The 19,421-nt window shown below is 38.2% G+C and overlaps 4 protein-coding genes across 4 annotated transcripts; 2 read left to right on the top strand and 2 right to left on the bottom strand.

Moving 5' to 3' along the window:
* Window positions 1–702: 702 nt before the first annotated feature.
* Window positions 703–2,416, bottom strand: LOC136356202 (alcohol-forming fatty acyl-CoA reductase-like). The gene is made up of 5 exons (XM_066309794.1): window positions 2,401–2,416; window positions 2,018–2,213; window positions 1,754–1,915; window positions 1,317–1,398; window positions 703–834 (listed from the first exon to the last, which is right to left on the bottom strand). The coding sequence occupies exons 1-5, from the start codon at window positions 2,414–2,416 to the stop codon at window positions 703–705; spliced, it is 588 nt and encodes a 195-aa protein (XP_066165891.1).
* A 2,577-nt stretch (window positions 2,417–4,993) lies between these two features.
* Window positions 4,994–7,191, top strand: LOC136356405 (uncharacterized). Its single transcript, XM_066310196.1, has 3 exons — window positions 4,994–5,325; window positions 5,395–5,430; window positions 6,282–7,191. The coding sequence occupies exons 1-3, from the start codon at window positions 5,173–5,175 to the stop codon at window positions 7,056–7,058; spliced, it is 966 nt and encodes a 321-aa protein (XP_066166293.1). The 5' UTR covers window positions 4,994–5,172; the 3' UTR covers window positions 7,059–7,191.
* Window positions 7,152–9,659, top strand: LOC136356201 (uncharacterized). The gene is made up of 10 exons (XM_066309793.1): window positions 7,152–7,286; window positions 7,366–7,536; window positions 7,651–7,975; window positions 8,063–8,131; window positions 8,286–8,499; window positions 8,583–8,781; window positions 8,860–8,958; window positions 9,048–9,304; window positions 9,381–9,456; window positions 9,546–9,659. Exons 1-10 carry the CDS (start codon window positions 7,152–7,154, stop codon window positions 9,657–9,659), a joined length of 1,659 nt encoding a protein of 552 aa, XP_066165890.1.
* Window positions 9,660–10,201: 542 nt separating this feature from the next.
* Window positions 10,202–18,397, bottom strand: LOC4335561 (protein FAR1-RELATED SEQUENCE 5). The gene is made up of 10 exons (XM_026024646.2): window positions 16,901–18,397; window positions 14,285–14,909; window positions 14,087–14,182; window positions 13,934–14,008; window positions 13,226–13,300; window positions 12,910–13,132; window positions 12,123–12,816; window positions 11,551–12,008; window positions 11,191–11,472; window positions 10,202–11,087 (listed from the first exon to the last, which is right to left on the bottom strand). Exons 2-10 carry the CDS (start codon window positions 14,335–14,337, stop codon window positions 10,386–10,388), a joined length of 2,658 nt encoding a protein of 885 aa, XP_025880431.1. The 5' UTR covers window positions 14,338–14,909; window positions 16,901–18,397; the 3' UTR covers window positions 10,202–10,385.
* Between the last annotated feature and the right edge of the window lie 1,024 nt (window positions 18,398–19,421).

Here is a 19,421-nt window from a genome sequence, read left to right as displayed (position 1 = left end):
TTTCATATTCACGGCATTTTATTCAACATGCAAAATAACAACTTTCACACGATTATCTATATCCATATTATGCATGGCCTGTTTTCATCTTGCTGTTGTTGGCGTACATTATAGCAGCCGGAATATGTGTTTTCACCAGGTATGAGCTCCAGTTGATGCAGTTAGGATCAAAATTAATTTGGATGCATCATTTTGGTCCATAGCCGTTGCCTTCCACAGCTTCCTCAAGTTGGTGTCATCAAAGCTTCGTTGAAATGAATATGCAAAGGGAAAAATCAGCTTATAGCGTAAACGAAAAGAACAGAGCATGCAGTTCTAATGCATGCATGTATGTTTATTTTTATGTTTATGAATTTTACATGGCATTGATTTAGTTTGCCTGTGCAAAAATTATTGGTAGTTGATCTGGAAAATATATCTACTGAATGAATGGTAGTTTTTTCCCCTTCTATTTAGTACACGTAGTTTAGTAAAAAAATGCAGTCTAGAAAAGTATACGAGTGATTTCTTTCAACTCTAAAAGGGATATTGTCTAGCATATGAAGATTATTAATTAGTTCTAAACAAAGCATAGCAAGATTCTCTTGATTAGAATGTGCTATTTTCTCTGGTAAATAAGAGCGTCACGGGAGCCTCAAATTAAAATCGCAATATAAATTAAATGGTAGTATTAGCTTGACCAAATGCACATCAGAAAGAAGCTCACCATCCTTTGAAAAAGTCATATGGAGCATACAGCTTTGCAACAGTCATTAAAATGTTATAGCCTCGGTTAAGCTTATTGTAGTTCTTGGTGTATATCCCTCCGAACAGTGCATTTGCTGCACGCATTATCTGCTTATTATCACAAGATCAACATGCCGAAGTCAGAAAATTTTATAAATTTGTAAGAAAATACGGGAAAAAATTGACATGTGTAGATACATATAGTACAGACTTGTGGAACTAATTAATCAAGAGAAGTATGAAGTGCTCGTACCTCTAATGGCAACTTATACCGTAGAGCCATGTATGCCTGGAAGTATGCGAATCTCTTGAACATTAAAACTCTTTTGTTTTTTATGCTCTCCCCATCTTTATTTGTACGTGGATTTGTGTGGAAGTATTTGTACATCGATTCTTCAATAAGAGATAATTGTATGGGATTTTGGTGAGCCGAAGTCACATGGTATATCACTTGAGCTTGTTTATTCCAGTGACTATTTATGGCTGCCATCATTGCACTAATCACCATATCTCCTGGTATCTGTGAAATTTAAAATTTTTCATAAATAAAAATATATGAATTTGCTATAATTTGGTTGGGAAATACTCACCAGGTCAAATATAACACTACCATCAAATATAAAACAAGGAAGGGTTTGGTCATTGTAGGCAACAAATATGGCATCAATTGTCCTGCAATAAAAGATTGTAGCATCTAAATATTTCATTAATTGGACTAGTAAGACAACACACTCCTAGTGCAAATATTAACACTTACCACAACATATGCTTCTTTTTTACAAAACACAAATAGTTAAGGCAATGAACTGACAAGAAAGATTTTTCGGTCCAATGAAAGGTACAACCTATTACCTAAAAAGAAGATACCTCCTAGTACCCAAGGCAAAAAAAATAAACTGGAAAATATGGTACAGCTAAACACCTCCATAAGATTCTTAAATTTCTCAAATACTACTTATTTCTCAATTAATAATTAATTTAGTGTAGCAACAAGGCTGTGGTGTATAATACACTGGAATATATCCACCTAGTTTCTTCTATCCATCCAGGCATTGGATCCTGAAAAGTGCTTGTTATTATGCTTGGCCGGACGATGACAACTGGAAGGTCTCCTCCCAATTGTCGAAGTAACATCTCCCCCATAGCTTTTGTCAGCACATATGTATTTGGCCAACCAAAGTGCATAGCCCTTCAAAAAATTCATCACAAGTAGATCATGTTATAATATTCATGCACATGACATTATTTCAAGGCGTCAAGATATATAAAAAATATGATTCTTCTATAAAACCTTTTAAGCCCAAGTTTCTTCATGGTTGTTTTTTCTAACTTGTTGTGAATGGAAGATTTTATTCTGAGTTTTGACTTGATCCTGTCTACTAATTGCACCTCAGCTTCAACATCTAGGGTGTAACCTTGTCGTAGTGCTTCACCAATTTGGAATGGTTTCTCAAGTAACAAGCCTGCTTGCTCACCAGCAACATAAGCTGTTCATAACAAATTGATAATATCACCTCTTTCATTAGAACCTCCATAATATGGTACTCCCTCTATTTATTTTTGATAGTCATATTTCATTTTGGCATATAGACCAAGGATAAGTAATTCTACTTATCATCCATTTAAACATGCTACTAGTCATTCTTCGTAAACAAGCGATTCATTAGTATTTACATTTCTCGATGCCCATGTAGCCAATCTTGTGTGGAAGAATGAAGAGTCATGCATAAAATCCGAGGAAGTTATTAAGATGATAAGTTGTTGAATTGAAATATGCCTATCAAAAATAAATTTTTTAGATTTGGAAATATGACTATCAAAAATAGATGGAGGGAATATGATTTATGGTATAAGCACCTCTCATGTTTAGAAATCTTAATTTTAAATTCTCTAGTTTGCTGCGCAGTGGTGGGTGAAGCCGATAACTACTGTTAGGATTTTATGTTTGCTTAAGAGATAAACTATGAAACTGGACGAAGGTTGGAAGAACCAAAGAGGTCACTTGTATGGCAGGATCAAATTTGAAGAATCACACGAGAATGGTCGATCGAGGGGTGTACTTTTGGTGATGAGGACCGGAGACCAAATGGTACCTATGTAATAATACTTTTGCACAAAGTGAAACATGAATTTAAAGGCTGCTATATGCATCTGTGCGCAACTACTAGGAAGAGCTGAGGTATCTAATGCGGATTTTCCAAAATAAGGGTTACAGAGGTGAGTGATAGGGGAACGGATTGTATAGTGGTGGGACGAGGATTTTATACTCCATAAATCGTTTAAATATTTCAACATAAAAATTGCAGATTTAAATATTTTTTTTCTGAAGAAATGAGCCGAAAGAGTACCCTATGGAGGGGAACTGAAGTTTTCTTCCGAACTACTCCCTCCGTCCCTAAATATTTAACGACGTTGATTTTTTTAAATATGTTTGACCGTTCGTCTTATTCAAAAACTTTTGTGAAATATGTAAAACTATATGTATACATAAAAGTATATTTAACAATGAATTAAATGATAGGAAAAGAATTAATAATTACTTAAATTTTTTTTAAAAAGATGAGCGGTCCATCATATTTAAAAAAGTCAATGGCGTCAAATATTTAGGGACGGAGGGAGTATATGGAACTTTATTTGGTGGGATCGATGTGATGTGTTTGGCATGTTTGTGCAACTTTATGCTTACGATGTACTTCACCGGATTTGAAGAATCAACTGAAGATTGAACATTAACTTAAGGTGGAACTTAACTGACTTCTATCTGTAGAAGTTGACAAGGAATATCTTGGCTATACTCCCATTTACAGGACTAGATGTTTTACATATATTGTCCTAGCTAGTGTTGAATATATTAGGTAACCTTACCGGTGGAAACATGAAGGAGCATCTTGAGGTTATCGCACTGCTTGGCAGAGTGACACAAATGCATGACTCCTTCAGTGTTGGTTGCCAAAGCAACATCATACCTGCACACAGGTGACCCAATGAGAATGACATACTTAATTTGCCCCAATATATAATAGTGTTGTTATTTTCCACTTCTCGTAATAGTTGAAACCGAAGTTGCTTCACTAGCGAGAGATAATTATAATTAGCATTATCAACAGTTTGTGGTTTCGTTAGCCACTTATAAAGATAGAGATATACATAATGTTATAGATGGCAATTTAACGTATAAATTTGTTGGTGCCTTCAACTGGTTTCTTCTGCGGAGCGAAACATTATCACTAAGTATCAGTTTAATACTGCAGAATTTTTTTATAATACAAAATCGGTTGACGCCTATTATTATATTCTTCTCAGAGTTCCCATCTTGCCAAGCGAAACATATCATATATATAAACTTTTTTAAAAAGATTTTATCATCATATACATACTAAAATCTACTACATCCGTCCCAAAAAAATTACATTTCTAGCTCTAAGGCTTTGTCCCACAAAAATTATATTTCTAGCCATGTGGTGCCCAGCAAATTGATTCATCTAGATAAGTCTCCTTAAATTCTCTCAGCTTATAATTTAAGTATGCTAATTATATGGGTTAATTCTCTCAAACTTCTTTTTAATCATTTGTATAAATGGAATGTGTGCATGCAATGGGTTTATTAAATAAGGTCATTGTGGTCATTTTTCAATCCTACTGTTCTGTCCTAAATTAGCTATAAATGTAATTTTTATAGGACGGATGGAGTAAATTAATACCCTCTTATACCACAGTTATGGCTGATCCTTTAAAACATATGATTGAAAAACGGTGGAAAAGAAAACAATTTTGACAGGAATACAAACGCAACTTAGGATTACAAACCAAATATAGGAATGATGGTTTGAATTAACCGTAGAAAAAAAAAACATGCATCAATCGGATAAGATAAAGAGAGATAGTCTCAAGGAATTTTTTCTCACTACCAAATCTACATGTGCCCTAGGCCATCCGTTAGAAACTTTATAGCTCCAATCTTTTTTAAATCAAAGAACCAAATATAAAATAACTACATGTGATTTAAATCCTACAAATTCCTCCATTTAAAGGGGGGGCAAACAACTCTCATGGCTAACATATATATATATATATATATATATAGGAAAATGGTTCTATACTCCTAGGGAGTACGTACTCCCTCTCCCATCCACCGTTCATCTGATCGATCAGATATGTACTCCCTCCCTCATCATAACGGGTTTGGCTCAGTGGATCCGATTAGTTTTTCTAATTAAAAGACCGGACTGCTTATCCCGTAATTTGGGGTTTGCTCCCAACAGGCCAAACAGATTATCCCGAAAATTGGGGTTTTGGGGGGCGGCGCGGCGACGGACCTGCGCGACGACGGACCAGCGATTCAGCTTTCGGGGTTTTGGGGGGCGGCGCGGCGACGGACCAGCGATTCAGCGGCGACTGTGTGGCTGGCGGCGGTACAGAGATAGCAGTTCGTTCCTTCCTCCAGTGATGATTCCTCCCCTTCCTCCAGCGATGGATCCTCTCTCAACAGCATGTGTTCCTGAAGCAGAAGTAATCGATCTAGAGTCGGCTGAATGCAGGAGCGGGGCAACAATGGCAAAATCGATGGGCCATAGCAGTGGATTTCATCCAAAGCAGCAGGTTAGTATTCGTTTATTTTTGTACGGCAAGATCAAGACACGTTGCCTAAAATTTTCTTCTTTGCCGCAGGGTCACAGGAAAATTAGTTTGTCACCACAGTCCAAGGTATGCCACCTGAAATTGAATACATGTATGCCTGTAGAGAGGGATTAGGTGTAGTTCGGTTCATGTACTCTCTCAGTTTCAGATGCTAATTTTTCCCCTTTTAGTGCATATGATGGTTTTTTGGGTGGATGAAGTTAATGCTGTTTTAGCCCCCACCCCCATAAAGAAAAATGTAGATGGTAGTACGTACTGAATTTTCAACGGTATATACTCATTTTTTCTTTGGAGGGAAACTTTTTGGAATCTGCTAGACGGTATTAAGTATTGATTTTTGGTGTGGCAGGGTTCTTACTGAACTCTCTGTTAGGCAATAGTATATACTGAATTTTTATGTGGGGAGCTTTATTCTCTACTTTGTTGGACGATAGCATATACTGCATTTTCCACATCTATACTGAATCTTTCCACTGTGATTCATAGACTGAACTTTGATACGCACCAGTATTTACTGAATTTTTCACAGATATACTGAATTTTTCTAGACGATAGCATATACTGCATTTTTCCACATATATACAGAGGCTTTTCCATAGTGGTTTACATACTGGACCTTGTTACGAAGAAGTATATACTGCACTTTTACATAGAGAGGTATATGCTGATTTTTTACATACAGTAATATTCTCTAAACTTTGCATATACTGACTTTTCTTTCAGTGCACATGATTTTTTTTAATTAAGAGGGTACACATAGGTAGAATTTGCTACGCAGTATTTTGTACTTCATCTTTCCATACATATATGAGTGTATGCTGTTTTTTTTTAAAAAACAGAAGTATATGTTGAATTTTTAAATACACTGGTCCATGTAGTATTGTCTATTTATGAAATGAAAAACTAATTATCTGCAGGCTTTGAAGGTTTCTGGCACAAGGGGCAGCCTAAATAAGACTGCTGCACGGGTGGTATCCAGGTATCGGCAAAGCAGAGTTTTAAATAGACAGAAGAAAGACAACACTACCTTTGGTATCAACTGCAGGTGTCAGCCCAAATGCGTAGTGAATATCATTAAAGAATTCGATGATAGGAAGAAGGAGTTGATTGGTGAAGTTGGGTTTGATGGACTTTTGGATATCAAGCTTACTAAGGTAAACAGGCAGTTTGGTGCATGGCTACTGAGGAAAGTTGATCCGAAATCATGCGCTATTGTTAAAGATGTCAACCAGGAGTTGCCATTCGGTCCTAATGATGTGAATGCAGTTTTTGGCTTGCCATGCTCAGGTCAACCTATTATCCCTTGCTCTCAAGATGAATTGGATGGGAAGAAACAAATATTGTGCGAAATATTTGAGATACCAAACTTTTCACACCTGAAAATATCACTCTTAGAGAGAATCCTAAAGAAGCAGTATGGTTATCCCATGACAATAGATGAAAAGAGGGTTTTCATGGCGGCTTTTGTGCTTTATGTCACAACGAAGCTTTTGGCACCGCAATCCTGCGCAAACTTCATATCTCCTAGGTATATTATGGCTGTTTCTGATGTTGACAATATAAAACAGTACAACTGGTCCCAATTCGTTGTAGATGAGGTGAAGAAAGCAGCAGAATCAATGCCCACCTGCTTTCCGAATAAGGCTCAACTATCCATTAACGGGTATATCATCTTTCTAATGGTTAGCATTTAAAACTGACTTGTTAATGCAGCATACAATCAACACACATATTGTCATTGTGAATCATTTTTGCAGGTAAAATATTTGAGAAATCTCCAGTTCCGGATGGTTGGGATCACATGTGTTAAAACATGTCACATTTCTCAGTTTGAGGATGATCAAATTGCTAGGATGATTCAACAAGATGTAGTTAGTAAACATAACCCAGGATTCCCCTTCCCTCGTTATGGGAAACTCCAGGTATGTACGATACCCTGGCTGTAATATGCCTATTTCTGGCTGCAAAATTTAGCTAATTTCCGATATACATGCTGTTCAGTTGATGAAGGAACCAAGAGAAAACAACCCCCATGTGCCAGAGCTATCTCCCCTAAACTTATGCTCCGGTTCGAAGATCCCATCTAGAGCCATTGATGGCGGTAAAAATTTAATAAAATTCCTGGAATCACACTTCTCTTCGTTAGACGTACGTGGAACTGTCGGGTCACAGGTATGTCAACCATCCGTATGCTATGTTACTTGATTGTTTCTTCATTAAGTTGTAATTTTCACATGATCAAGGGATTTTAAACTAACATGTGGTATATATGATAACATAAAACAGGCATACGAGGAGTTGAAATCTTACGTTCAGGATGGATTCGACCGCATCGATGAGATTTTGCCTACCATATCAGATTTCGTCGACATAAGCACCATGCAAACTGCTATTCACGCATCTAACCTATTCAAGAGAGCTTTCAAGACTAATATTACAGCGGCAGTTAAGATAGCGATAAGGGCAGCAGTAACGAAAGTTATTGATACCATTGAGGATATACAAGGGCCTCTCCATCCATGGGGAGACACAACTGCCATGGGATACCACACACCCACAAACTACTCCACACATGCTACAAAAGATGCTAGTCAATTGGATCAACCAACAGGTAACGTTGAGTACATACACCATTTTAAAAATAAAACTCGTACTACTTGACACTCTAACAAATTTTCTTACGCTCTTCATGTATCAGATACCCAACAATATGATCACAAAATTGGAGGCTTGCAGTGTACTCCTCCAAAATCTAATGGAGCTCCAGGTTGGTGTACCAAAAGATTAAAAATTCCAACCAACAATGTGTTTACTCCTGATCATGCGAATGTTTTCAGATTCGAAAAAAAGGCCAAATTCTTCAGTATCGCCTACGTCGGGAACTCGCATGACTAACCAATGTTCCATTATGCTAATTGAAGAATTCGGTAGCGACGGGCAGAAGAAGCGCAAATACACTGTTGAAAACCCGCCATCTCACTTGCTGAAGCACAAGTCAAAGCGTGTAGTCAAACCAAACAGGAAGCTCATGTCACCTTTCATGTCAAAGCAATGCTCAACGGAGAGGCTGGAATCTAGGATTGCTGACGACCTGTATTCCTATATAATGTCTATTTCTGACGATGCATCATTAGAGTAAGTATCATTCTTCTTCCAGAATAATTAAGTATCTCACCCCACCAAATCTGACATTCATTTTTATCCATGGTTTATTTCAGAAAAACATGGCTGCAGAGCTCCCATCCTTTCAGAATATCATTGACGCTACGAAACATCCAAGAAACTATAAAGATTGGGAGCCAAATGGATTCAGATTCTCTCAACCTTGCAATTCGAATAATGTTCCAACAAGAAGTTGAGAGATTTCACAACACAAACTACCTTGGTTGGAGGCATTTTATTAACCAAGATTTTGGGGTAACATTGCATGCAATAAACAATATATTTCTTTCATTAATAAAAATATAAATTCAATGATTCTTTCTGTATTGTCAGATGTACGCGCTAGCTGGTGAGGAATTTTGGGAAGCTAGCCATCAACTTGCACACTTCTCGGGCCCAGAGGTAGTATATGATGTTTCAGAAAGCCACCTGGTGAGTACAAATTTGCAGTTCGTAGATTGTAGAAACTCTTGTAAACAATAGTACAGAAGTAGTCCCACTGAAAAACCTAAACTTTGCAGATACTGATTCCTGTTCACCTATTCAATCATTATGTGCTGTACGTATTTAACATGGAGAGCAAGAAGTTATCGGTGCTTGATTCACTAAACACAGAAGATCCACTCGGGGAATCACGTTTCACCAGGCATGACAAGATAAAGATCATGGTGTCACAGTGTGTAATGGAATGCATGCGTCTTGCATCTCCAGGGTGGAACATGGACATACTTAATTGGGACTTTGAGACAGTTGAAAATATACCAGAGCAGCAGAACGGGTGAGTGACTCCTAAAACAAACGAAATACAACCAACCCAAAGCTTGTACTGACACTACTTTCTCAAAAACATACAGGGATGACTGTGGCTTTTACGTATTCAACTTTATGGTGAACTACGATGGTCGTCGTCTTCTGAACCCTATTACAGAGGTACATAATGCTTTCATATCCGCACACACCGCACTCCACCATAAATATGTCCTCATAAAGCTATAAAGAAAATACTCTAACTTTCGCAGGACCCGTACTACCTCCGGAGGCAATTTTTGATCCACCTTTTGACTCTGCGTGATAACGAGGCAATACTACCAGAATATGTGGTGGACCGTCTTCGACAAATTAAAGACAATTAGTTTAGCGATTTTCTACTTCTAGCTTTACCAGAACATTTTCATGTAATTTTCGAAATACACTTCTGTCCTATCTTGACAGAATCATGAAAACATTGCTATGCATGGACAAAGTATCGTCTGGGTTGCAATGACAGTTGCACGAACTGTGCTATGGAAATTATTCACTATGCCAAACAATAACAGTATGTCATTTACTTCCATTTATCATTTTCAACGGGAGGATTCAATATATGCGGTGACTCTGCGTAAATTATGTCATTGACTCTGCGTGATAACGAGTCAATTGCTATCGATCATTATGTCCATTTCAGTGAACGGGAGGATTCAATACATTGCACAGCTAATTTCTATCTCCATACCTAAAAAAAACAACTCATATCCACACCAAATCACACTCCTTTTGCAAACAATGATCGTCATAAATACCAGTATACTATATCTCTTTCTCTCTTTATAGAGAAAGCACCATCATCCAAATGAAACTAATTACAGCAGACATCCATTTTTAACCGGTGCAAATACACTACCCAAAAAAGACACAATTTACTACTAGAAGCATACTTTACTTAAGGTCGAATATACTGACCAATCCACAAGTTACATAATCTTAATAAATTGCTCATAGGATGAAAAAACACACGCCTCTCAAAAATTTGTTCACGTACTTAAAACAAAACAACTTCTAACAATCAGAGGAGTCCCAACTAAACTACAGGGAACCATATTCTAAAGTTTTCTCTTGTACGTAGATGTCCGGCCGCAAGTCCGCGAATTATGACCAGCTTCGTGGCATGTGTGGCAAAACCTACGAGGAAAGGGCACTTCATCCTCATGATCAATGACTTGGTTTTCTTCTTCAACGGACTCACACTCATTGGTTGTGTTCTTCTTCTCAATCCCTACTTCTTTTCTTCTTTTCAGGCTGGCAACCTCACCACCCGATTTATACCTATTCACCTTAGGTCTTCCTCTGCTTTTCTTTTTCAACGGTGGAAGTATATCAGCAGTCAAATTTCCACCCTCGTCCTCACTTGGCACGTCATACTCACTGTCCTCATCACCTCCACCAACTTCTTCGTTTCCATCTTCAGTCAATACAGTAGACCTTGATTTATGCCTAGCTGCTCGCTTCGGAGCTTCTCTACTATTGTCACCATCATCCAAAGATAACTGATTTTTCATGTCCTCCAAAAGCTTATTCATGACTGTCATTGCCATCTTAAATGTCTGCACATCTTTGTTAGCAATCTTAGCCACCTCCACAGTCTTCCTATTCAGCATTACATGTCTGTAACTCCTCGATTGTGAAGCATCGACATCATCTTTGTACCCATGTAGATGAGGTGGTATAGTATCCCGAGCATCCTTCGTCCATCTTTTCAATATATACCTCTCTGGAATTCTTGACAAACCATACTGAACAAGTACCTAAAGGGACAAACCAATGCATTACTTCAAAAAGCCAAACACTACCGAACATATAGTACGACCCAATGAAAATAAATGTTTAGACAGTAGAAGAAACAAATACCCTTAAGATGTGGCTGCACAGAATCCCCTTATGCTCAAACATCTTGCAAACGCATGAAAATTCCTCTCTTTCCAAATCACAAGACACCTGATATTCCTTCCTAAGGAATGATTCTTGCGAGTTCATCCGTACAACTTGCACGGTGCTTTCGTCCTCCCCAGGTTTCACCATGTAAGATAGACTATCGGTTAACTCCTCAGAGAACAATTGGAAAACAGCCCTAGTATATACTTGGGATGCGTGAATCTCTATCGGTGACCTTGTTTTAATTTCAACCTTGTCCTGCACCAAGCGACACCAAATGTTGATTACACATATCCATAAAAAGAGGTCAACAAACCTATCACAGTGGATACTTACATTACTGGTTTGGAATTCCTCCGAGTCCTCTTTTTGCAGCTTCTCATTGAAAAACCGGTCGTACCTCTTAACAAAGCCATTCATAGAGCTAGAGGGTGACACAAACATCTTAAACACATGGTTTGCAGACTCACTTCTCTGTGTAGTAGTCATCCCAGCAAAGAACCTATGGGAAAAATATACAAATGCCCATTTACGCCTTATGTCCCATATGTGACGCAAGTAAACACTTTTTTCCAGATTATAATCTCTAATCAGTTTGTGCCAAGCCGCAACAAACTCCTCCTCTGTTAGTGTCTGCGTAAGAACCTTATGAAATGCTTTCTTGAATGTATGACGCTTGGAGTATATGTTCCCCATAAATTCCTTTGCTTTCTTCAGTACATGCCACTTGCACACACGATGGATTGTATTGGGAAATACTGTTCTAATGGCAGCTGCCATGGAAGGACAATTGTCTGCAAAATTAAGGACAACAATAAGCATCCAATGAATAACCCATCATATACTTAAAATAAGTAAAGTATAACGAATTCATTCCAAATTATAAATTCGGCCAAATACTCACATACCTGTTAATATTCCAATAGGAACCTTCCCATTCATGCACTCTTTGAATGTATTGAATAACCATGTAAATGATTCTTCAGTCTCTTCTCTAAGCAGGGCACAACCAAAGAAGGTGCTCTGAAAGTGATTGTTTACACCAACAAATGGTGCAAAGGGCATATTATACTTGTTTGTTTTGTAGGTAGTATCAAATGTGATGACATCACCAAAATGCTCAAAGTTCAATCTGGACACAGCATGAGACCAAAATATGTTCTTCACACGGCAAGCCTCGTCAACTTGTATACTATAAAAGAAATTCTTGCTCCTTTTTTGCAAATCCTTCAAGACATCAAGTGTTTTTTGCATGTCATCGCTGCTCTCATCCCGCCTAATTGCATAAGCAAGCCTATCCATAGCTTTTCTCGTGAATGGAACCATGGAAGGTCCGCCATGCATCCCAGACAACATACCATACATATTTGTAAGACTCATACTACTGTCTACCATCTCTTCAATAATACCACGAGTCCCCTCATCTATTTGATTGTGCGACTGATAATTCTTAGTAACTCCTACACTTTTTTTCATAGGATGGTTGTGCGTAGAAACAACCTTTGTTACTGACCAGCCACTACCAGCTCCAGACCTATTTATCTTCATCATTGCTGGGCACCCAATTCGAACGGAAGGCTTCTTGGTTTTTGGGTTCCTCCCCTGCATAAAAGATTTCGAAATTAACACATAGTACGTCAAGTCTTTATTTAGGTAAATTTCTGCTACTAAGATATTGTTACATAATGTATGTACCTGGTGAGAACAACATATTTGCCGCATTGTTCTCTGCTTTTCAGTATTCATGCGATCTTTGTCCAGTCGTATCCCAAATCCTTTACTAACAGCATAAACATTATAAAAATTATAGGCATCCCTCTCAGTCTTAAATCTTTGTCCCAGCATCGGAGTAAGAATTTGAGGATCAGCATACTCAGGAGGTATGACAGCACTGCTATCAACATTATCTACCACCATTCTGAAAAGAAAATGTACAATCAGTTTTCAGAAAATACCACCAATATCCTGGCTCAAAAAAAATCGTAAAAATCCGTAACATGCTGATACAAACCTTTCCATCGGTATCCCAGCTCCTTCTTTTTCATATGGGTTTCCTTCTGTCCAATCCAGTGAAGGGACCAAATTTCTGTATTGGAGACACTATATTTAAAAATAGCATATACTACTACTAACTGAAAATGTAGTTTAAAAAAACAACCTAATTTATAATCAGTACTTACTGCAAATTTAAAAAAAATATATGTTGTACTACTAACAAAAAAATATGGGGAGCTTTGTTCTGAACTTTGTTAGATGATTGTATATACTCATTTTTTAAAATGGAGGGGTTCTTTCTGATTTATGTTGAATGATAGTATGTACTGAATTTTTCTATGGGTTACGTACTGAATTTCTCTAGACGATAGCATATACTGCATTTTCCACATGTATACTAAATCTTTCCATAGTGATTCGTAGTCTGAACTTTGATACGCACCAGTATTTACTGAATTTTTCACATATATACTGAATTTTTCTATGGGAGGCTATGTACTGAACTTTGTTATACGACAGCATATAGTATGTTCTGAATTTTCTGTGCAACATACTGAACTCCTCTGCAATATAGCACATACTGAACTTTTCTATGTGATACATACTGAACTTTCCTAGAAGATAGCATATACTGAACTTTCTCATGTGACACATACTGAACATTTCTATGTAGTATATACTGCTTTAAAGTGAATGCTCAGCTGACACCTAGCCATGCACATACCTTGTCTCTGGAATTCCATGCCCTGAATCATGTGAGCCAACCCGCGACGGCACGTCCTCCTCCATTGCTACACGGCTTCATAACACAATCAAGATGTGTCAGTATCTGGCTACCATTTACAGAGTTTTAAATTCACGGAAGCTACGATCCAACCTTGACTGACCACCATCCGGTTGTGAATCATGGACAGATTGACTAATACCATCTACTATGTCCATGGTAGGGTTGCGCTCGTCCATAAGAATTTCCCTGAATTGATGATTTAGAATTGCTCAAGTTCACACGGTGAAATTCAGAGAAAAAAAACCAGCGGCACATACTGAAATAAATCACTGAAACAGAACAACATACCTTGATCCATCCGTACCAACAGAAGGTCTGTGGTTCTTCACTTGTTTATCCATCCTAAATCAGCACCGCCGCGCGGCGGCGTATCCTCGAGCTGGACTACGGAGGTCCAAACCAAGTTCCTGCAGCCCTGAACAAATGAAGCAGTATGTGGTTTGATGATTTAAATACCATTCCTCACCGCCCACTACCTGCGTACAGACCGATTCTTCAGGGATTAGTTATACACGAGCAGTCAATTAATTCAATTTTTAAAACAAAATGCCATCCACGATCCACTAATGGGTAGATACCGCACGTCCCCTTCACTGCTAACCCGTTATCAGGTACAAATCTCAAAGGTAATCAACGGTATGAGGGTAGGGAGTATGTACTCCCGGGAGTACATAATAGCCTTCCTATATATATATATATATATATATATATATATATCCATAAAGTTGGTCGTTGCAGCTCCATTGACGATGATGTCGACCTCGTGTGATAACCGCAGGATCTCAGAGCTCCCAAGTCCAAAGTTTTCATGCATGACATCTCCAGCTAGAGGGCATATTTTTTTCTTGATGAAGGAGTAGAAAGCAGCACCGTGTTGTTTTCGCAGAACATCAAATAGACCTTTTCCAACAACCTATAGCAACAAATAAACTCATTTTGATTAATTCCTCTTAATTATTTCACCGAAGTTGAATCTCCCTGATAGGCTGATACATGTGTTAAACCTGTTCAAATTGTTTTAGGTTGGGAATGCGAAGTAAACCGACAATCCTAGATAACACTGTTTGTTTATAATAGACCGGTAACTAGCATCTTTCCTGCGATGATGAAATGAAACTCTTAAGATTCATAACCTTTTCAATAATGGGGATTTCATTAAGCAATCGAAAGCATACCCAGCTTTTTGCACTAAGAATTAGTATTCATATGCTATATATTCTACTCCCACATTCCGCATTATACATAATTTGGAGTTCGTGCTAAGTCAAACTACTTCAAAACTTAAATTTGACCTAGTATATAGAAAAATATAGAAGTATTTACATCATCAAATTAGTTTCATTAAGCCCACCAGTAAATATTTTTTATGGTATATATGTTTCATATTAGAAAGATGCATGGATGAAATAATTTGTGCAGAATGGTACCCAGGCCTCAATATTCAAATTGAGTACATCCCCAAATAAAATGAGTATAAATATTAACTTGTTTACTAGCTACTTCAAACAAGTTTATACTAAATTTGAACATATAAGGTATGTGATAATGTGATAGCTAGTGAGTCACTTTATTGCTTGGTATGGGTATGACTCATGCATATACATTCTTACGCTGATGTATATATCTACGTGTTAAAGATTATATAAAATTTTGGCCAATTCGTGTATTTCTAACCTTTGAAACCAGAGCACACTGGTGGAGAAACCATCTTTGGTCGGTCCGGCAAAATCCACAATAGTCCCTGATCCAAAAAGAACCGAGACTACATATTGTTTTTAGTCCCGGTTATAAAAAAGATGATCTTTAATCCCGGTTCATCCCTTGTCAGATTTATGTCAGGGGGCCGAGGATCTTTAGTCCCGGTTGGTGTTAATAATCGGGACTAAAGATCACCACTTAAGTCCCGGTTGGTAATACCAACTGGTAATACGAACCGGGACTAAAATTAAACACGTAGTATATAATCCCTATCACTTATCCTCTCATCCACAGTTACAGATCAAATCTCATCCCCTCTCCTCAGATCTATCCTCTCTAATTATCTTCCTCATCCCCTCTTCTCCAACTCCTCCCCTTCCTCCTCTCCTCCCCCTTCTCCCCTTCCTCCTCCCCTTCCCATCCGGCGGGCCGGCCGGCGGCAGGCGGCGGCGGCCGTGGCGGGTGGCGGTGCGGCGCCCGGCGGGGCCGCGCCCGGCGGAGGGCGGCGGGCGGCGGCGGCCGTGGTGGGCGGCGGGGCCGCACCCGGCGGTCGTGGTGACCTGCGGCGGCATTTTTTTTTAATTCGTGATGATTCACTGAGATGTATTTGACTGAGAAGTTACAAATTTGTGATTCATTGTTTGGATCTGTGATGTATTTGAGTAATTTCTTAGGATATTGTGATGTATTTGATTTGTGTGTATAAGTAACTTTATCATTTGTGATGTGGATTTGGTGATGTGAATTTGGGATGTTAGTTTGATTTGGGGATTTATTTGGGGATTTCCCTACTTGATTCGGGAGAAAATAAAAAGGAAAAAAGAAAAAGAAAAAGGGACCAGCTGTACTGCCTGCAATTGTCTCTTTAGTCCCGGTTGGTAACACCAACCGAGACTAAGATCCCCTCTCTTTATTTCAACCGGGACTAAAGATGTTCATCTTTAGTCCCGGATCCTTACTTCCGGTTGGAAAACCGGGATTAAAGCGGTTCCCAACCAGGGAGTAAAGATGGTTTCTCCACCAGTGGCACCAAAGCCCCGTCGTATGGCTGTCGAAATGGTTCACTACATTTTTCTATGAACTTAACACACCCAAAATGATTTGTAATATAATTAAAACACAGGGAATCGAATAGAGATGCACATTCTTGCTTGCAAAATCATTTCAAAAAAAATAGTGAGATCCGTGTGTGTGTGTGTGTTTTACCTCTGTGAGAACACGCTCCTCGGCAGCTGCGGCGTCTGGAGCACGCACCAGCTGGTAGAGCTTCCTCACCTCCGGCTGAACTCGCAGTATCTTCTCCACCAACACATAAATATATAAACATGCATGGTAGATACAATTTCTTATGATAAAAAGAAAAACCCACGACAAATAATATCGATATAGGATCTTGAAGTATGTCCACAGATATTCCCTCCGTTCCAAAATATAAGGCACAACCACCCTTAACCCAAAGACCAAGAAATAACTATTATCATCTTGTAGTTTGGATCATCCTAATAAATATAATGCATGCATCCAATAGGATTAGATAACATGAGAGTGGAGGATTTTAAAAAATAGTAATTTAATGAAGAAGATGTTATGGTTAATTGCATGCTTGTATACATGTCTTATATTATGGAACATCTAAGAAAAGTGGCTGTGCCTTATATTATGGAATGGAGGGAGTACCTACTTAGTAACTAATTTTAATTACTACCTGCCACCATAAACATTTTTACTGGTGACTAAAATAACTTTTAATGCATTTAGTCAAAGCACTCATATGTGTGCATAATATTTACAAATAAAATTTAAACCTTAGATAGTGAAGTCATGCACATAATTTGTATGACTCCATCGCGATACGAATGGGGCTTTCCCAAGATATGAGTTTGTGGAAGGGATGGCTTGCTATAGGATGACGATCAGCGTAAAAAAATATATAGGGTTATTTTGTATTGATACCAAATTATACCAATAACGTACATAAATTGTCAAAAAATTGGTGCTACCAAATATTGCCTAGATTTTGGTATAAATTACCAATATTTTGGTATTGTAGCAAACCAAACAAACCCTCATTTAAGCGGTTAAAGTTGACATGATGCAAAAGTAAAATCAATCAAAACTAGAGATTAGCATTTAAGAATTGGAGTATATATAAATATGCAGTCTATAACTAGAGTTAGTTTAACTTTAGGTCATCTTGTATTACCGTAGTTTCACTTTGGACCACTCTAGTTTAATATTTCCACTTTGGACTAGCCAAATTTACGTTTGTTTCATATTAACCATAGAAAACCAACCATATGAACGACATTGAGGATATCAGCTCTGGCACGCCGATGAAATCCTTCACATCTGAAAAAGTCATACCTTCACGAGAGAGTATAGAATGGACAAGGCTAAAGAAGAGAGTCGGAGTGATCTAAAGTATAACAAACGTAAAACATAACATTAGCTAATTAATCTAAAATAAAAAGATTGGATTAGGGTGATCCAAAGTAAAACTACGATAATAAAAAGGTGACCCGAAATACAATTTACTCATGTAACTATGATTAGATACAATCTAGAGTACTTTTTGCCAGAAAGCCAGTAGAGCCGGTGATGAGTATGCTCCTATCTCTGAAACGCTCGGCTATGCTTCCCGGCTCCATGGCGTCTCTTCCCAAATGAGTTCAAGCGCTAGAGCTTGTAATATCCTCTCAGGTTATTTTTGTATAGGGGAGGGCGAACTAGCTGCATATTTATAGCCGCACATAGCTAACTCTGCTCACACACACACGGCTAATATTTAATTAACTCCGCTCGCACACGTAACCAAGCAAAGACGTAATAGACGCGAACTAATTAATCGGACATGTAAGCAAAGACGTAACTCGTCATGGGCGCACGTGACGCTGACAACCAGAGATATAAGTGGTCAATCTCTCTTCAGCATATATAAAATGCGATAGAATTTAAAATTTCAAAGAAAATATATATACGTTTACTAACTATTGACATGATAGTGTAAAATTTAAAAGAAAAGAATAACTAGAATTGCCATGAGCTGGCAAAAAAAAAAAGGAACCCCACTACTACATAATAACACATCAATATTAGCGTCATCGGTATCGATTTGACAAAATGATGGTTTCCGCTCCACAAAATACTCCCGTGCTAAAAAAAACTTGAGAATATATCTTTTATTTTAATAACTATGAAGGTAGCCCACGCGATGCGTGGACATGTATTAGAGATTATGTTTGAAAAAAAACTTAAAATGACAAAATATTTGTCAGGGTTATGGATACCACATACCTAATGGCAGTTGATTAAATCTCGGCAGGACCCACCATATACCATGTCTTATACGGAAACTGACCTTGGATATGGAGGGAGTTCCAGATAAGGAAAGAAAACAAGAGTTCTACATGGAAACGACAAGGACTGCTCGGATTGTATCCATATTGGTTTCTCTAGTTATACTTGGACAAGGGGACACATATGGGTATAAATACAAGGCCCCCTAGGAGAATAGGGGACACGGACAATCAACACCCACCACAATCTACGGAACAATAGAAGCCAATATACGCCAAGACAAGACGCCGGATATCGACTTCAGGGATAAGTACGGCTAGTCCCCTACGGTGTCTCCGGATACTGTCAGGAAAGACGAAAGCGCTATCTCTGATCTCGTCGGGCACGGATTCGAGGAGGAAGACTACCCTGTTGTCGACTACGAGTCAGA

The sequence above is a fragment of the Oryza sativa genome, chromosome 4, assembly GCF_034140825.1.
Source record: "Oryza sativa Japonica Group chromosome 4, ASM3414082v1".
NCBI lineage: Eukaryota > Viridiplantae > Streptophyta > Magnoliopsida > Poales > Poaceae > Oryza > Oryza sativa.
The sequence above is the reverse complement of the archived record's forward strand: the minus strand, read 5'-3'. Positions and strand labels throughout refer to the sequence as shown.